The sequence below is a fragment of the Siphateles boraxobius genome, unplaced genomic scaffold, assembly GCF_051911475.1.
Source record: "Siphateles boraxobius isolate OS27281-9 unplaced genomic scaffold, OSU_SipBor_1 41, whole genome shotgun sequence".
Taxonomy (NCBI): domain Eukaryota; kingdom Metazoa; phylum Chordata; class Actinopteri; order Cypriniformes; family Leuciscidae; genus Siphateles; species Siphateles boraxobius.
This window is the reverse complement of record NW_027509042.1, coordinates 37,948,155-37,966,175: the sequence shown is the minus strand read 5'-3', so window position 1 is coordinate 37,966,175 and position 18,021 is coordinate 37,948,155. Positions and strand designations below refer to the sequence as shown.

The following is an 18,021-nucleotide window of genomic DNA, read 5'->3' as shown; positions in this document are numbered from 1 at the left end:
ATACCTGGAAGTCCTGGTGGATGCCCTGAAACCGCTCTGCGTCATGGGCCAGCTGGTTCCGGATGTCCTCAGAGTTGGTGAAAATACTTTGGAGGTGAGCCCATGTGCGCTGAACCGCCAACCACGTACCAATGACCAGATCAGCCACCACCAGCTTCCGCTGCCAGCCGCTCACCTCGACCATGAAATACTCCACATACTTACTCATGAGAATATTCTGCAGCTGAACCTGAGTATCACACATATATATAAAATGAATTGAACTGAATTGACCTGATCTAATCTGATATGAATGGATCATAACCATACCAAACTGAGCTGATTGGAACTGACCTGAACTAAACTGATCAGAACTGAACTGTTCAGAACCACACCAAACTGAACTGATTTGGACAGATTTGGACTAATCAGAACTAAACTAATCTGAACATCAGAATAGATTGGTTCGATTATGAGCTGATCTGATCATAACCAACCAAAATTGATCTGATCCAAATGGAATTTGAAATGAACCAAACCAAACTAAACTTAAACAATCAATTCAGATCAGATCAAAATAAAACTAAATTGATCTGATTTGACTGAAACTGAACTCAATTGAACTAAACTGATCAGAATTGAACCGAACTAAAAGATCAGATCAAAAAAGAACCAAACTGATCTGAATCCAAATTTAGACTGATCTACACTGATCATAACCTAACTAAATTGATCTGATCAGATCAGATCAAGAACAAACTAAACTGAACAAAGTGAAGTTGTTCAAATTGAAACTGATTTCAGCTAACCCATTTGACTGATACAGGAAGTTACCTGGTTGTCCTCCAGGGTTTCAATCAGGTTCTCATTAGCTTTGAGCAGAGGTGTTCCGGTACTTGTGTGTGTCTCATACGACAGAGACATCATGGACCAGGTCTGCTGGATCTCACCCAGAATCTGTAAACACAACAGATACATTTTATTGTGCCCTGAAATGCCTCAGAGTTTTTCAGAAATGCTTTAAAATTATCTACCTTCTCAATTCCCATCTCTTTGACTGCTTTGTCCACAATGTTCTTCACTTCTTCCTCCACATGGTGGAGCTGCAGCCCTAAGAGATCACCAAGTGTGGTGTTCTCATCCATCACAAAACTCACCTACAGGGACAAGAAGAGAGGTTAGTTCCTCTCTCTATTACTCACATGTTATCACTCAAAAGGTTTTCGATCCTATGGTTATATGCTATGCTGGTTTGTGTTTGTTACCCCCGTTGTGTGCATGAGCTGTTGCCAATGTCTCTCTCTGACAGCAGAGTTTTGAAGTTCATTGACAGCTCTCAGTGATGTCAACAAATTCTTAACAATGGATTCCAGGCCGTTGTAGACGTCCCACGCACGCACATCTTTATCCAGAGTCTTCATCTCCTACATATTCACAGACACTGTTATTCTATGTCAATTCATCACAAAGTGACAATAAACATACATAAGGCCCCATTTTACTTTAGGATGTAAACTGTACCTTAGCAAACCTTCTGAGCTCCATATCCATCTGTTCCACATTGATCTCCTTCCATGGAGTCTTAGTCCAGTCTGAGATGCAGGACTACATTACCCATCATTCCCAAGAGGATGCCAATCAGAGGAGAATATTGGGTTAACATTTTGGAAAGTTCAACAAAGACTTTCAATTACTTTTTCTGTATGCGTGTAATCTGTGTAAGTGGGTTATTGGAAGTACTTTGTGCTGTAGATCTTGTGTTTAGTAAAGATTACCTTGACAAACATAACCATATCCCAGACTGCTTTCACCAGGATGATGTCTGACCGACACTGTCGAAGTTGTTTGTAGTCAGGGAAACTGACCTCGAACAGATTGGCTGTTTGTTGAAGCTTAGACATCTCACTCTCCAAATGAGCCACCGCACGATTTGTCTACACAGAAATGTATATAAACAAAGAAATTTATACAAGCACATTTAAACAAATAGAATGTATAACATTTATATATATTTTTTAATGGGCAAGCACCATCTGGGCTAGAACGAACATTTCAGCAGAAAAATAAAACCCATTTAAAACATACACATACACACTCACTCCGATACAAAATATAACTTTTTTTTGTGAGAGAACCTTGTCGATGAGTTTGTATGGCTCCTCCAGGCTGATAAAGAATATGGGCTCAGTGCGGAATTGTTCCCTGAATTCATGCTGTTTAACCTAGGAAACAAACCATAAATGCTCAACAACATCTCCACCCCTCTATATTCAAAAGTTCTCAACAATAAGGATTTTTTCTGCTGTCTTGGACAAAAACTATTTACTGGTCCCACCACAAAAATAATACTTGCCACGATCACCAGATCACGATGTCTTTATAGCCACCAGAGGGGGCACACTCCACCCCAGATTATTGTCTTTCCCTCACAAACTACATTTCCCAGAACTCACTGCCTGGTCTCATCATCCCTGATTATATTCAGCTTTGTCTCATTATCTTATTACCTCAGCCTTTAAAGTCATGTATCTCAGAGTATGCTTACACAACACCATTTTAAAACAAAAACGCAAGACTTTTTATGCGTTTTGGCTATTTTTGCACATTTTGTTAATGGTCTCTGTGTAAACAAGAAAATTGCAAAACTCTGAAGACGATGACGTCATGCACATGCATATTATGCGTTCACTCTATAGCGTTTCATCACCATTTAATGGCCTTGCAGCAGTATACAGGGTTTTTGGTCGTTTTTGCGGATCCGTGTGAATGGGATTGTTTTGACAATGGAGTCGTCTGTACGCGGAAAACTCAAAGGAAAAACGTATATGTGTTAAGCATACCCGTTGTCGTGTAAACGTACCCTCAGTCACCCTTTGCGAAGTCTTGTATGTGTCAGCACTGCCTTTCTGAGCGTTCGGTCACCTTGATTTTGCCAAGTAAGACATGTTCCTGTGCTGGAACATTCCTGTTGAGGTTATTCTGATGAGGTATCCTGTTGAATAACATTCCTGTCCCAAAATTTAGTCCTTACCCTATCCCTACCCCTAAACCTAACCCTACCCATAACTTTTCCCTAAAATCAGAGGGAAATGATAGGTGAATAACACTGATGTTGAAGCACCTTACCCGGGTTCTAAGCCTAAACTTGACATAAACTGTAAACTGTCCCTGAAATCTGATTGGTTGATCTGAAAGATGTTGATCCAGGAACATGTGGTACTTGGTGAAATCATGTTCACCCTGAGGGTTCTGTCTTTCGTTTCTCAAGTTCATGGTTTTGATTTTCTGCCTGGTTTCTTTGGATTTCTCTGATTAGCCTCTGCCCTGGACTCTGTTATAGTTTGGACTGTTTGCCTGTGTTTTGGATTACGTTTTCGGATTACCCTTTAAGATAAACTACTGCATTTGGATCCTCAACCCTTGCGTCTTCGAGCAGTTCACGACGACTTAAAAAAAATGTGAAACTATCCCTTTAACTTAGTAAGAAATTTAAATCAACAGTATTTGCAAAGTGTTATACATTACAGAAAACCAAATGTGTCACCAAAACAGTTCTAATTAATGCAAGCTTAAAAAGTTGATGACTTAGTGTAATTTTCTCTATGCAGTTTTTCACACCCTCACCTCAAACCGAACACACTTCCTGCGGATGACAGCAACTTCATTGGACTGGAGAGGAGCAACCTCATGTTTTACTGTAAATGCCACCTTCTTAAGATTCTTCCATTTCTCCGGAAGTGACTGTAAACACATGGGCATTTGAGGTGGTAGTGTGTCTAGTAAAGCAGCAGAAGAATAAGATGCATGTAGGTGAAGTTACCTCCAACAGTATGTAAACATGTTCAGGTAGCTGCTGGTTGTAGGTTTTGAGCAGGTTCGAGGTAGCTTTGAGAGGTTTGAAATGCTGCTCTGTGCTCAGCTGGCGATCTCTGATGGCCATCAGGTGGCCCATGATGTCCACCAGTTTGCCATAATCCCCATCGGTTACGGTCTTTGCTAACCCAATCTCTGTATTCTCAATAAATGATCCTAACTCTTGCACACTGAGACAGAAAGAGATGTGATTGGTCACTATGCATAATTTTAATTGTTGTAACTGAAACATTTCTAATGCTTTGGACTAATTTGATTTATTGTGGAGGTTCTCATGGGAAGAGGTGAATTTATATATAAATAAATATTACCTGGCATTAACATGGTTCAATAAGTGTTCCTTAAACATCCAGCTCCATTTTTTAATGTTGTTCATCAGCGATATTTTAAAAGGTTTTATGTCCACTTGACACCAGCCACAGAATACTCTCTTTTCCTCTAATATGCGCACCTTCTCGTAAAGTTCCTCAAACTCACTGATCTAATGAGAAACAAGTGAGAGAGAGAAAGAAAAGGGAAATTATAGTAGATCCATACATGCAATTTTTTTACACCAAGGAAATTAGGTATTTTCCTATTTCTGCTAAGGTAATTGAAAGATAATGCTTAAAATTAAAAATAAAGTCTTGTTTTATTACTGTGAGGTATAACGTTTCAGTTTTAAGATAGTCAAATGGTGAATAAAGTAGCATTAACGAGAAATAATCATAACTCTTTGTAATTTTTTTGAAAAGTCGCAATAATTTATAATTTTAACCTAAAAGAGGAGGCTTCTATAATTATATCATGTATTTAAATAACACAAAATATTCTGTATTTTAATCCTGACTCCATGACTGACAGATACCTGCTCTCTGAAGTCCTGCAGTTTGGGTGGATTTTTGGGCAGTTCATAATCTGCATAAAGCTCCGCCTCCTCTGCAGAGAGGGCGTGTCCATAGAGCAGAAACTGCCTCATAAACTCCACCCTGTCTCCTGTCCAGAGGTAACGATAGGAATCGAAGGAATGTTGGAATTCTTTGACCTTAGCAATGGCCCCACGTGCACGGTGTCGCACCAGCTGAGCTAACTCCACTAGCTCAGGTATCTCATCTACATCCGTCTAGGGAATAACAGACATAGTCAGACTCGTCGTGTCGTGAAGAATAGTATACATCTTTCCAGAAAGCACTACTCATTTAGATCAGGTGGCAGGCTTGCATGAGAAAAATACATTTCCAATCATTCTCTGATGAGCTTTAACAACCATTAAGCTCAAATGATCTATAGTTCATACACTGTGAACATGAACTATGTGCAAGACATGCATAAAGATATACACAGTTGTTACACACCTTGTAAGTCTCAGATTGTTTGCTCTTGGCCACTCCTTTCATGAAAGAAGCTATTTTAAAAATATCTGACACCATCTGGTCAATGATATCATAGAAGTTGCCCTTCTTGGAGAGGTTGAGCGAGGGGTAAAAGGTCATGTCAGAGGTCAAGGTCAGCTGAACTTCAAACAGAGGATCAATGTGGAGCGCCGGGTCCGTGTTCTCAACTAAGTACTGCAGGGAACATCGCACAGCACTGCAGAACCCAGTAAGAATGTTTCTGTCCACATATTCTGTGTAGGACTGCCAAGCATCTGAGTCCAAGTCAGCACCAAGCAGCTCAGCATTCTCCTGAACAAGAAAGAAATCACATGAGAATCCACTAGAAATATGATTACACTAGAATAGATAAACTACAATTCTAAAAAATAAAATTTTAGAAAATATAAAAAAATAAAATACGATTTTTGTGAAGACAAAAAACATAAGTATCAAATGAAAATACAATAAAATATTAAGTTACGTTAAAGTAAAGCCTAATTAAACAATTAGATCAAATTAAAATGGACAAGTATTTGACTGCACATCAATAATGATTATTTTAATGGCTTATATAAAGTAGAGCTGGGCAGTATAAAGATATATATATATCGTGGTGATGATAAAGTGTCTAACAATACATATTTTGCTATTTTGGGTTTGTTGAGATCTTTTTGCGATAAGGTTTGTTGACACATTAAGAGTGATTAAAAACAAGCATGAATGAAAAAATAAACTGCGGAACATGCTTGGTGTTAAACAGAGTTATGAAGTGCGAAAGTTTTACTTTTACTTTTGAATATTCAATCTCTGTAGTATTTCTTACGTGAATACTACTGTTAGACCTACAGTACCTAAAAAAACTAGTAGGCTACTTTTTATTTCATTTGAATCTTTTTTTAAGGCCAATTCACACTGCACTGATTACAGTACATCACTTCTTAGAAATTCCACTATCCGACAAACGGCGATTCAAAATGTTCAGTGAAAACAAGCGGTGACTCTTGCCAACACATGTTGACAGAGGTAGCATACTGATCTGACAACACCTGACAAATGTGTCTGTTTCCATTGAACGCCGTCTGTCGGTGAAGTGAAATGGCCTTTATACTGTAGTTGTCCTGTTGTTTGTTATTTGCATCTTTGTTCTTGTTTTTAAAAAATATATACAAAGATAAAATGACAAAGAACTATATTGTGATATGCATCAACATCATGAAATAAAATTTCTCTTATTGTGAAGATTTTGGTCGTATCACCCCCTCAGATTATAAAGTATAATTTAATGTGGTAGCAAATGTATGTTATTTTAGGCAATGTGTAACAGGGTCCCTGCTCCATCTCTATCAATCAATGCTTCAGAACTTTCATTATGTTGAATCAAACAGTGAAACAAACACCTGCACAAGCTCATGTATCTTCTCTCCCGTGCGAGCGACGAGAGCGTACTGCCGCTTGAAGTTCTCCTCTACGTCTGTGAGGTTGAGTAGATTGCCACGACGATTAGTCCTACGCGTAATGCAGGCAGAGTGACTGAAAACTCCCATCAGCCCCTGCAGTTTCTCCAAGTTAGCCTTGCTCTTCTGCACACGCTCCGACACACCACGCACCAGATCACGTGTGCTACAAGTACACACAAGAGTACTCGTTAACATAAGCACCTTTACATAATAGACCAATTATATTACATTAGTTTTTGAGAATATATCAGTTACCTAGATAACAGGGAACATTCGCAGAACAAGCTAACGTTTTGGCAAGGTTCTCTCAAAGTTATGACATTCTTCCAGTAATGTTAATAGAACATTCATTCAGAGTTATATGGTCTTTAATAATGTTCTTAAAATGTTAGCACAAAAATCGCTCTGTGTCCATACCTTAAATTCATTTAGTCTTTGGGATGTGCTGGAGAAGACTTTACAGAGTGCTGGACCCTTGCATTGAAAAATAAAAGATCTTGACCAAATATTGACGCAACTATTAATGGAAATAAATGTTGTGATGTTATTTCCATCAAGAGGTGTATCTATTTTAGTCAAGATCTTGAATTAACAATGCAAGAGTCCAGCACTCTGTAAAGTCTTCTCCAGCACATCCCAAAGACTCAATGAATTTAAGGTCTTTACTCAGAGGTGCCAATTCATTCTTCATGCTCCCTCCCAACCATTCTTCACAATTTGAGCCTGATGAATCTTGACATTGTCATCCTGGAATATGGCCATGATGTGTGTGTCTTCATAGTTGTTTAAGAAATGAAAAGCTACACACTCCAACAATTAGGGTTAGAAGAACCGTTGCCAAACATATAACATCCTAGAAACATAATAATCACTGCAATAATGATCCAATCATAGACTTTAAAGCATTAGCATATTTAAATCCAAACAATGACTTTTTTTTTTTTTTGGCCGGGCAGTTTATTTTTGTTAGTTGGGTACCTCTTGATGTAATCAGCGAGCTGCTCATCACTCCACCGCAGTTCCTTTAACGCTGGCATTAAGGTACACCTCACTTCCTCCAGCTCAGACTCTACCAAACGCAGCTCAACAGCCAGGATCGTGCTATTCAGTTTATTATACCACTGAGTGATCTGGAACAGAGTACTGGTGTACTAAACATGCACATAGAGAGATAGAGAGAGAGAGATAGAGAGATTGAGATAGAGAGAGAGAGAAAAGAAAATTGAAAGAACTGAATAAACAGAGCTATTTTCTTGGCAAATATAAAGGCACAGATGGCCACAAGGTCTCACCATGTGAAGCATTTCCCATTTAGAGTACAGACTCACAGCAGCCTTGGGAATGTTGTGGTTCTTCAGAATTCCAAGATACTTAACTTCCCTCAAAACAGATGTCAACTAAAACAACCACATCACACAACAGTAAACATGAGGAAAGCATTGTTTCTGAACTTTACTTTGGAGGACAAAATATTTGCGTGACATAAAGTTAGTTAAATCTTAAACATACTAACTCACTAAATAATTTAGGGACATCCTACAATAACAAATAGTTCGTAAAGAGACTAAATTAATTTAATTAATAAACAATAACTATAAAATTATTGATATTGGCTTCTTTTTTTATGTCAAGTGGGTGAACGCAGCCAAGGCCATTGCATTGCAATTGTATCTTTAACTTAAGATGTAATATTGCCAGTTACTTTGTGTATTTTTGCTCCACCAATGAAAATAGTTTTGGACAAAATTCTGGGTAGTTCCTAAGGCATTGTTAGGTGGCTGCTAGGTGACTGAAGGGTTAAATCACCCAAAATGAAATTTTCGTCATCATTTACTCACCCACTTGTTGTTTCAAACCCATAAGAATTTAATCTTCCAAACCTAGTTATCATTAATGATGTAAATCCTAAAATTAAATCTGGTAAAAGTAAAAGTTTTGAAAGGGTGGACTTTTAATGGAGGGACAGAAATCTCTCAGGTAAAAAAAAAAAAGTTAATTTGTGTTTTGAAGATGAACGAAAGCCTTCTGAGTTTTGAATGACATGAGGGTGAGTAACTGATGCCGGAATTCTTTTATTTTTGGAAGTTCTGTCAAATCGATTAATCAAGATCTTACTGCAGGGTTAAAGTTCACGCTGTAAAAGCTGCTCTCCTTATCCAATATCAGCAGTGGTTCATTCAGATGTGTGTGGCACAACTCATCTAAATCAACACTCCAATTAGTGTAGACTTCTTCATCCATTTGATCCAGAACCTCCAATACACACTCACACACCTGCAACACCTGTTGTGCCTCAGGACTGTCTAATGACCTAAAATACACAAACAAAGACTACAGCATAAATTACATTGTTAAATATGGCACCAGAAGCAACTGTTTGTTTATTTGTGTGAGTGTTGTACATGTGTGATGGGTTCTTGTTTACATATGTGTAAGCTGGCTGAGTTTACTGCGGTTTGACAGGATCCGTTCTCTGAGTTCTTGAGACCATTTCAGGTTACCAGCAACGGCTGGCATGTTTTTACCAAGGACAGGACAGCCGTTCCTCAGCTGCACAGAAACACAAACAACAGCGCAAATATCAGTGAGTATGTTAAGAGCCTTGCTCGATGGCTGTTTGCATAATCATATTTTGCAGTGTTAGAATGTCACCGCTAGAAGCTTAACAATCGTCGGCCAATCGCGTGCCTCATATTCATGTATTTTGTACAGTGGCGTTTTGTTCCTGAATGAATCAGTTATTTTGAATGAATTATGTTTCAATGACACACTCATAAAGACAAGACAGTCATCTGTGGCCACCTACTGGCGCAAAGATGTAAAACCTACAGAGAGTAACAGAAACATTCCTGACCACACCAGAACTACCGGTTATATAATTCATAAAATAATCAAGTATTATTTAAATATAAACATATTTAATCCATATCAGAGAACATAGACCTAATATCTAGTGATGGGAGAAGCAGAGCTTTTCGAAATTCTCGAAACCAGTTCAAAACACGGAGCGCTGGTGACAATTGCTGGTCAAAATGCTGTAAATGCAACGAGCATCCAGTCCATATCAAGGTTATACTATATATATATATATATATATATACATATATATATATACATATATATATACTATAATAGGTATGTGACCAAAGATGTATGTCTGAATTCACAGCACTCATTTAATAGTAGGCAAAAAGTACCCAGATGACCGTCTACTTCCGGTGAGATTCTGAAGTGTGCGTACGATGGACACTTTACTATCCCAGCGGGAGAGGATTTATGAATGGCAGTAAAGCGACGTAACTGATGCTGGTAGGTCACATGATAATGACAACATGGAGAATGTAGTACGTCTGGATTACATTCATACTACTCACATTCATACTAAATAGAACATACTTTTTTAGTGGTGAAGTAATTACTAATTCATATTAAGTACCTACTTAAGAGAGTATGCGATTTTGGATGCACCCCAAACATGTACGCTTTTGGTATGGACTGACTGGAGGGGCGAGGCCAGAAATGTTCAAGTGGGTGGGCCTTCATAAAGCAGGGTGGGCAAAGCATAGAAAGAAACATTTCCTCCTACAATTAGTCTGAGACAACAGTTTAACACTGAGATTATTTCATCATAATCAAGTATCTCTAAAGGATTTATTGCTAGACTTGGTTTCTTGCAGCAGTTGTACTATTTTGACTATTTTGACATCCAATTAAGGTATTTTTCAAGTATTTACTGAATGATATTTGCTTTGCCACTTACAAATTCAACTCCACAAATGTGCAAATCTTATATTACGTCCTTAAGTGGTAAAGATAAGATTGTGGGCGGGACTAACATGAACTGACAAATCATATTAAACTTTTCACTTTGACAAGCATATATGAAATGCACCTATATAGGGAGAGGGAAAACTAGTAAACAAATTGTAATTGACCATTGCATTTAATCATTCTTTTAACTAAATATATAAAGTTGTAGTGTGATAAGATGTTTATTATTATTAGTATTATTGTATATTCAATTATTTCATACATTATTTGGAAAATGACCAACTTCTAAATGGGGGGACCACAATTCAAAGTGAGTGTGCCCACCCTTAGGCAGGGCTTGGCAAACTAGCCCAATCGAAAAACAATTAACTTTCAGTCCTCTTTTTATATCGTACATGCTTGTGTGTGTATTAGAATTCACTAAAGTCATTAAAACTCAACCTACATTATAAAATTGACCCGAGGTCAGTTAAAACCTGTTAAAATTGACTTGTTCATGGGTTGACCAGATCAGCGCCCTCTAGTGGCGAACCATTGGAAAACTCTCTGAACCCCTGATTTAAAAAAAAAAAGATTTTCGAAGCTTCATGAAGAAATGTTTCAAAAGCGCCATTTGCTACTAAAACTCATTTGGTAAAATTCTCCCAAATTTCATTCTGAAATTATGTCATTCAAACCTTCTCTCTGTGGGTCTCCAGCATGTGCTGACAGAGGTTGACCTCCTCCTGGAACATGACCAGCAGCTGAGAGTAGTTTGGAGCAAAAAGCTGGTGAACCCTCGGCCTCTCCAACAGAGTACCAAAGATCTGTAGGAGCTACACACACAGGTTTTCAATGATAGTGACTAAAAGAGAGGGTTTTTCCAAACACATGTGACTAAACAGTAAAGTCTTGTATTTGAGTTTGGCAGACTGAATGCAAGTCTGTTCCTTCATTACTGTGTGTGTGTGTGTGTGTGTGTGTGTGTGTGTGTGTGTGTGTGTGTGTGTGTGTGTGTGTGTGTGTGTGTGTGTGTGTGTGTGTGTGTGTGTGTGTGTGTGTGTGTGTGTGTTACCTTAAAAGCAGACTCTAAGCCTGGGGAGTGTTGGAAGGCCAAGTTTATTACTGTTCCCAGTCTCTGGTCAAAATCTCTGTTCTGTTCCATGAATCGATTATAGTCACACACAAACTCCTAGAAAACACAGGGGAGAGTGTGATTGTACACACATGTACGTATATGAATATGAGCACATATACAAGTTTGGGGTCAGTAAGATTATTTAATTTTCTTTTTTCAGGAATTGGTACTTTTATTCAGCAAGGATGCATTGAAAATGACAGTAAAGAGATATATAGTGTACCAAAGATTTCTAGGTAACACTTTATTTTGATGGTCCCTTTTGAACATTCTGTTGACTATAAAGTAACTTTGCAACTACATGTTAACTGACTCTCATTAGAGTAACCTACCAGTCTACTAATACTCTACTAACACTCTAATGAGAGTTGGTAGACATGTAGGTGCAACATTACTTATAGTCAACAGAATGTGTTAAAGGGACCATCAAAATAAAGTGAAACCGATTTCTATTTCAAATAACAAATTCTTTTGAATTTTCTATTTATCAAAGAATCCTGGATGTATCATGTGGCATGGTTTCAACAAAAAATATTAAGCAGCACAACTTTTTTCAACACTGATAATAATAATAATAAATGTTTCTTGAGCAGCAAATCAGCTTATAAGGATGATTTCTGATGGAGGATTTCTGAAGAATGATTTCTGATGGATCATGTGACACTGAAGACTGGATTAATGATGCTGAAAATTCAGCTTTGCCTATTCAGCTATTCACAGGAATAAATTACATTTTAAAATACATTATTAAAATAGAAAATGAGTGTTTTAAATTGTAATAATATTTCACAACATTATCTACCTTGTTGTTGTAGTCAAGTGGATCATATTTGCTCTCTCTCAAAGTTCTCCAGCTATCCATGAACTCGTCATTCATGCTGTACACCATATCACTGAGAATCTTCCCTCTAGAGCCGCCCAGCTCAATCCGTTCCAGCTTTAGAAAGTCCAGAGCAGAGGCAAACAACTCCTGAAAGACATACACTGAATTCATTTAAAAATGCTTAAAAGAGATTGGTAAAACTGCTTAAAAAGTAACTAACATGATCAAGATTTTAGTGTAATAATGGTCTAATCACTGACTTTACCACATCTGATATAACCAAAGACCTAAATGGTATGCACTAAAAATAATATTTTGTCTGTACATTTTTTTATTTATCGATGGTATTGCCAAAGGGAAAAAAAAGGACTAACCTCTAAATATTATAACACCAGATCATCACAAAACAATATTACAAATACTGTGTGAAGGAGTACATAGAAATGTTCAATTTTACAATCTTGTCATGCATGTTTCTTTGGCAAACATTTGAGTTTTTCAGGATTTTGTTTCTGCAACCGTCAAGATCGGAAGAATTTATACTGAGCTTTTTTTCAGTGGGGATGGATGTGTGCACACACACCTCAATCATGCGCAGTCTCTCCATGATGCAGTCAGTGCGGTGAAACACAAGCTCAGAGGGAAAGTCCCAAGGTTTGACCGAAAGTCCTGGACGGCCATATGGTCCAGTGGGTGTCAGTTTGTCTCTGTGCTGCTGGAAACTGCGCTTGAATGTCCAAAACACCTGGATGGCCTTCCGAACCCGGACCATTCCCTCCTCTAACTCCATTTTGAAGAGCTCCTCAGGAATTAGATACACAGAGGCCTGCAGAAACATACGTACACAAACACACATTATATAAACGCCACATCATACAAAAATAGTCTAGATAAGAGGATAATCAGAATTCACATAAGCAAACAAACACACCTTGTCAATGAGTAGGTTGCAGAACTCTGTGAGTAGCGTGACGATGCGTGGTGGGTGGCAGTAGAAGTGAGAGTGTGTCCAGATGAGAGCAAGTGTGTGAAACAGAGCGGGAATCAGAGGCTCCAGATCAATGAAGCTCCGCTCCTCGAACGCAGCTATGGGCCGCCGTAAGGTCCTCAAGTGTAGGTCTATGTCTTCTGCCTCCAACACCGCTAGAAAAAAATGAGTAGACAGTAGCTTTGAGGGTCCAATGTGGGATTTGAACCTACAAGCTTTCACATATCAGCCTAGATTTGACCTATAAGACCACACTATATTATGCAAATAATAACATGCATACAATGCAGTTCACATCAAAATCAAGTTGAAACAGAGTGTCTGTACACATTTAAGATGTGATTACCATGGTTGACTTTTTGAATAATGCCATAAAAGGAATCATAGTAACTGCTCTTGATCCTCAGCAGAATTTCCAGCACCTGATCAACTTTTGGGTTCTGCAGCTGCACAAATAAACCAGAATTAGAGTCAATTTAAATTCAGTCAATTTTAACGTTAAAATAAACATTAAATTAGGTTGTAATAAATGACAATCGATTCTCATTTCCAGAAGTAAACACTAGCAGTCGCATGGGAGAAAATGAATAGTGTACATTTGTGGTAAACTTTAGTTTGTGAAGTTTATGAGAAGTTTATTGTGAAGAGAGAGACTGATTAAATATAACCTAGATTTTTGATTAAAGCCAATCACAATTAATGTACATGTTAGAAAGAGATTGCAAATATTACATACAATCACTGGCGTTTTTTCATATTTTGAACACCGACCATTCAGTTTCTGCATCATTATAGCATCACCAAACAGGTTTCCTGGTAACATGCTATACATTTCTACAATGACAACAGTAAAAACATTTTTTTTTTTTACTATTTGTATCAGTAGATTTCCAAGACGACAACCAAACAAAAAAAATCTAAATAAAGTTTGTCTCAAAGAGATGGGCTGAAATAACGCATGAAAAATATTTTTTGTCCTGCAAGCACTATAATGAAAGGTCTTAAATCCTAAACTCTGACCTCAGCACATTTAAAATATGTATAAAAGCATATACATGGAAATCGACTTAATTTCCACCTGTTTTTGAATTCCTAATAGGTTTTCTTTCTGTTTAGTCCAGAAACGGAGCTCCACTGTGGGGCCTGGGTGGTCCCCCAGGTGCAGGAGCTTAGACGAGTCCCGCTGCAGCACAGAGCCCATCAGTCCACACCACTGGATCACCATGGTCTCAATGGAGTACAATAACGCCCTGTCAATCAGACAGAAATCCGATCTACACAGACACACAAATGTTACATCACAAACTTGTTAAATGTTTGGAAAAGATGATTGAATGATTGACAGGCACACGCTCACACCTGAGCTGGTGCTCATCTTTTCTCTCCACACACAGCGGCAGGGGCAGTAGAGTTCGTCCTTGTGCTCGCCCTCTCAGTGTGACTACTTCACTGCACAGATGCTCAAGGTGTCTGCCAATGTCCTGACCGACCACCCGGGGCCAGGCGAACTGATTCAGGGGACTTCCCAGCACTGAGACGAACACCTACACAAACATACAATCACTGACTGTGGATTTTTTAATTCACACATGCTCTCAGAGCCAATAAGAGTTATGATTTAACTTTTTCACTTAAACTTTTTAACCGGTAAACTTTTGCATAGGATGGCCTACCTCCAATCAGTGTTGTTAACTAAAACTATTAGCGATGAACCGATAAGAAAATTTTTTGTATTTCAATACCGAATATGCTGGCCGACAAATCTAAAATCTAAATTTATATAATTTTTGAGAGCCATCTGAAATGTCTCAGCTGAAGGAAATAATCCATAATTTATCTGCTTTAAGATATCGGCCAAAAAAAAAGTATTGGGTCGATAACAAAAACATTAAAAATTAACATATATTGGCCGACACAGATATGGTGGACAATTTATTGTGCATTCCTAAAAACTATTAAAATGTATTTTGTTTAGTGAAATAAAGTTGAAATAAAATAAAAAATAAATATTAGATGAAAAACAAATAAAAACCCTAAAGAGAAATAACAAGCTGAAGTCGAAGTACTAAATTTATAAAATTGGCATAAAACTATATATTATTTAAAATAAACAGACACATTAAAAAAAATACAAAGCATATAACATAATTTTAATGAAAACTTCAAATTAAAAAAATTAAAACAACTCAAAATATTAATAGTCTATAATACTATTTAAATAAAACTAAAATTACACAGAGTCCAATCCAAGTAATATTGCCTAAGAGTCACAAAGTCACAGCAACTACAAAACAGACATTTAGCAGTCAGTTCAATACGAGTTAAGTTAAGCTTAAACGTCTAATGAAAGTCTAATTCTAAAGTGCTACATTATATATATATATATATATATATATATATATATATATAAAGATTTCTGGTTACCTGAGAGATGAGCACAGGAGCGTGGTCCATGGGTTCTGCTGCAACCTCTCCAAGCCAGAGCTGGGTTCTAAAGGTGGTTTTGGAGATGACACCCTTCTTTTTTTTAAGAACACACAAAAGCTTGGTCCTCCAGGGAGAGGAGCTCTTTAAGGAGGAAAAGACGGGTGTAGTGCTTTCAGAAGCGAAAGCACTCGAAACAAGTGATGACTTATTTCGAATACCAAAAGCCAATCAGTGCACTGAACATGGGAGACACTTCCAGTAGAAATGCTACATGGCATTCTAACACAGCAAGAACACAGCAAGGCAGACTGGGAATTTTCTGTTAGTCCCAACATTTAAGATGAGTGCGTATGAGTGTATTTGATATAGGGGTGAGCGGGGCACCACCTAACTTGGGGCTAGTTGTAACACACTTGTTTTAAATACTTCCGCACATGCTAGCATGACGAAACTTAGTGCATTTACTAGTTTCCATGTCAACACTATATAGAGAATTTTTTTTTGTTGCAAAAATTCAGAAATCTTTGGAAGATATCACTGAACATTTATTTAACCATAGCAAAAGTAAATTCTTACTTATGTTAAAAAAATGTATCTGTTTTTTTTTGTTTATTCAAAATTAGACAAATCTGATATTATTTTAAATTCCAATCTGTTATTTAACAGTTGAGATAGTTCTTTAATACTTCGCTAACTAGCAGAAGAGACTAGCAGGGTTTAAATCCCAGTTGCGCAGATGGGGCAAGCTGTAACACTGGCTTACAATGTGCCCCTATCAAAAACAATGATAGTCTATGATGTTAGCAATATAATTCACATTAACAACTTTTATGAATTCTATTGAGAAATCATAAAAAGAGGTAAATAAAGACTGAGAATCAATGTTCAGAAATTATTCATTATTATTATGTTTTGTGTTTTCCAGTGTGTTCGTTGTCAAACTCAAAAATGTGTTTATTTCTAATTATTAAAAAATGCCATGATTTTATATGAAAAAGTTAATAGTTGTATTTTATTAAGAACATATTTTAGTTTGTCTGGTATATTTTTTTGATTAGATCAGATAACATTTTAAGCTGTCATATGGTCATGTTACAATGTTGCCCCTTGCATGTTACAAAACGCCCCAACTATGGGGCATGTTGTCACATTTCACTTCCATTCTTTCGGGGTAAATAAAGACAACAGTATACACTGTATTAATGAAACAAAGCCACACAATTGTATTAGCCGTGTGAAATTAATGAAAAATAAATTAATAAATACTGACACTAAGTAGGTTTACACAAACTGAGAAAATCAGAGAGCGCTATGTTGTGCCCTGCTCTCCCCTACTCACTTGTTCATCTCCTGTATGAAGAGTTCCTCCTGGTCCCACAAACAAAATGAGATACTCTCGCCAGGCCTGGTCCAGGAAGTCAAGCAGAGCCCTCTGATTCTCCTCCAATCCAATAAAACGGTTCCATTTGTCTGTTTTGAGACGTAGAACGGTGAAGGCCTGTTCCCTCATGAAGTCCACTCTCTCATCAGAGATGGCGCTCATCTTCACCTGGTCCATAAGAACACGTACACCGGCCTCAGACATACTGAGACACAAAAGAAAAGAGGGGAACAACCCATGTCTTAAAGTCCAGGGTAAATTGTCAATTTAAATCTACCAACCTAAGACTTTATCATATCGTGGTATCTCTTACCTCTAGCAGACTTCTATCAGTTTTCTGAGTCTGATCCAGCTGTTTTTATATCATTAGTATATTTCCATCACAATAATGGATGATGTCCCACACACTGTGTCGTCTTTTGCCTTCTTCTCCAGTGGGGGAGAGAAACTGAACTCCTCCTGTAGAGTCAGGCCACTATGGTAACAGGGTCAATGGCTTTTGTGTATCTGTACCCCCGTTGTGTGAGAGAAGCACACACCTGGTACTAATGAAACCCGAATAGCCAGCAAGGGTATCAGGTGCATGTTTGCATAAACCCACTGTATAACCTGATACCACATCCAGCTGGATAATTTGAGCTGATCTGATGCACCGTCATTCAATAAACATGTATTTTAAAACTGATTCATAGTTCTGAAGTAGCCTACATTCAGTAGAGGAATTAAGCTAACAGCAACTTAAATGTACAGCATCATGTGGCGCTCAGACTCACACCTTTAAAATGAAATGATTTGCTGTCAATGACTAGAAGTAGCACACACTGGCCTCTACTGACGCCAACGTTTAAAT

General features: G+C 37.7%; 1 protein-coding gene across 1 annotated transcript in view; it reads right to left on the bottom strand.

Moving 5' to 3' along the window:
- The window catches only part of dnah9l (dynein, axonemal, heavy polypeptide 9 like), a 56,650-nt gene extending 38,629 nt beyond the window's left edge, over positions 1–18,021 (bottom strand). Inside the window, exons 1-28 of the mRNA XM_077199466.1 lie at positions 17,485–18,021; positions 17,130–17,376; positions 15,788–15,931; positions 14,723–14,907; positions 14,442–14,637; positions 13,710–13,809; positions 13,307–13,518; positions 12,959–13,201; positions 12,355–12,522; positions 11,490–11,606; positions 11,113–11,250; positions 9,090–9,214; positions 8,780–8,975; positions 7,957–8,061; positions 7,643–7,815; positions 6,605–6,827; positions 5,187–5,516; positions 4,700–4,954; positions 4,164–4,333; positions 3,800–4,022; positions 3,604–3,720; positions 2,115–2,201; positions 1,755–1,913; positions 1,501–1,584; positions 1,245–1,403; positions 1,014–1,136; positions 814–936; positions 5–229 (exon numbers count right to left, since the gene is read on the bottom strand). Coding sequence (XP_077055581.1) covers positions 5–229; positions 814–936; positions 1,014–1,136; positions 1,245–1,403; positions 1,501–1,584; positions 1,755–1,913; positions 2,115–2,201; positions 3,604–3,720; positions 3,800–4,022; positions 4,164–4,333; positions 4,700–4,954; positions 5,187–5,516; positions 6,605–6,827; positions 7,643–7,815; positions 7,957–8,061; positions 8,780–8,975; positions 9,090–9,214; positions 11,113–11,250; positions 11,490–11,606; positions 12,355–12,522; positions 12,959–13,201; positions 13,307–13,518; positions 13,710–13,809; positions 14,442–14,637; positions 14,723–14,907; positions 15,788–15,931; positions 17,130–17,375 — 4,626 coding nt within the window. The 5' untranslated portion in view covers position 17,376; positions 17,485–18,021. The remainder of the gene's footprint in view (positions 1–4; positions 230–813; positions 937–1,013; positions 1,137–1,244; positions 1,404–1,500; positions 1,585–1,754; positions 1,914–2,114; positions 2,202–3,603; positions 3,721–3,799; positions 4,023–4,163; positions 4,334–4,699; positions 4,955–5,186; positions 5,517–6,604; positions 6,828–7,642; positions 7,816–7,956; positions 8,062–8,779; positions 8,976–9,089; positions 9,215–11,112; positions 11,251–11,489; positions 11,607–12,354; positions 12,523–12,958; positions 13,202–13,306; positions 13,519–13,709; positions 13,810–14,441; positions 14,638–14,722; positions 14,908–15,787; positions 15,932–17,129; positions 17,377–17,484) is intronic.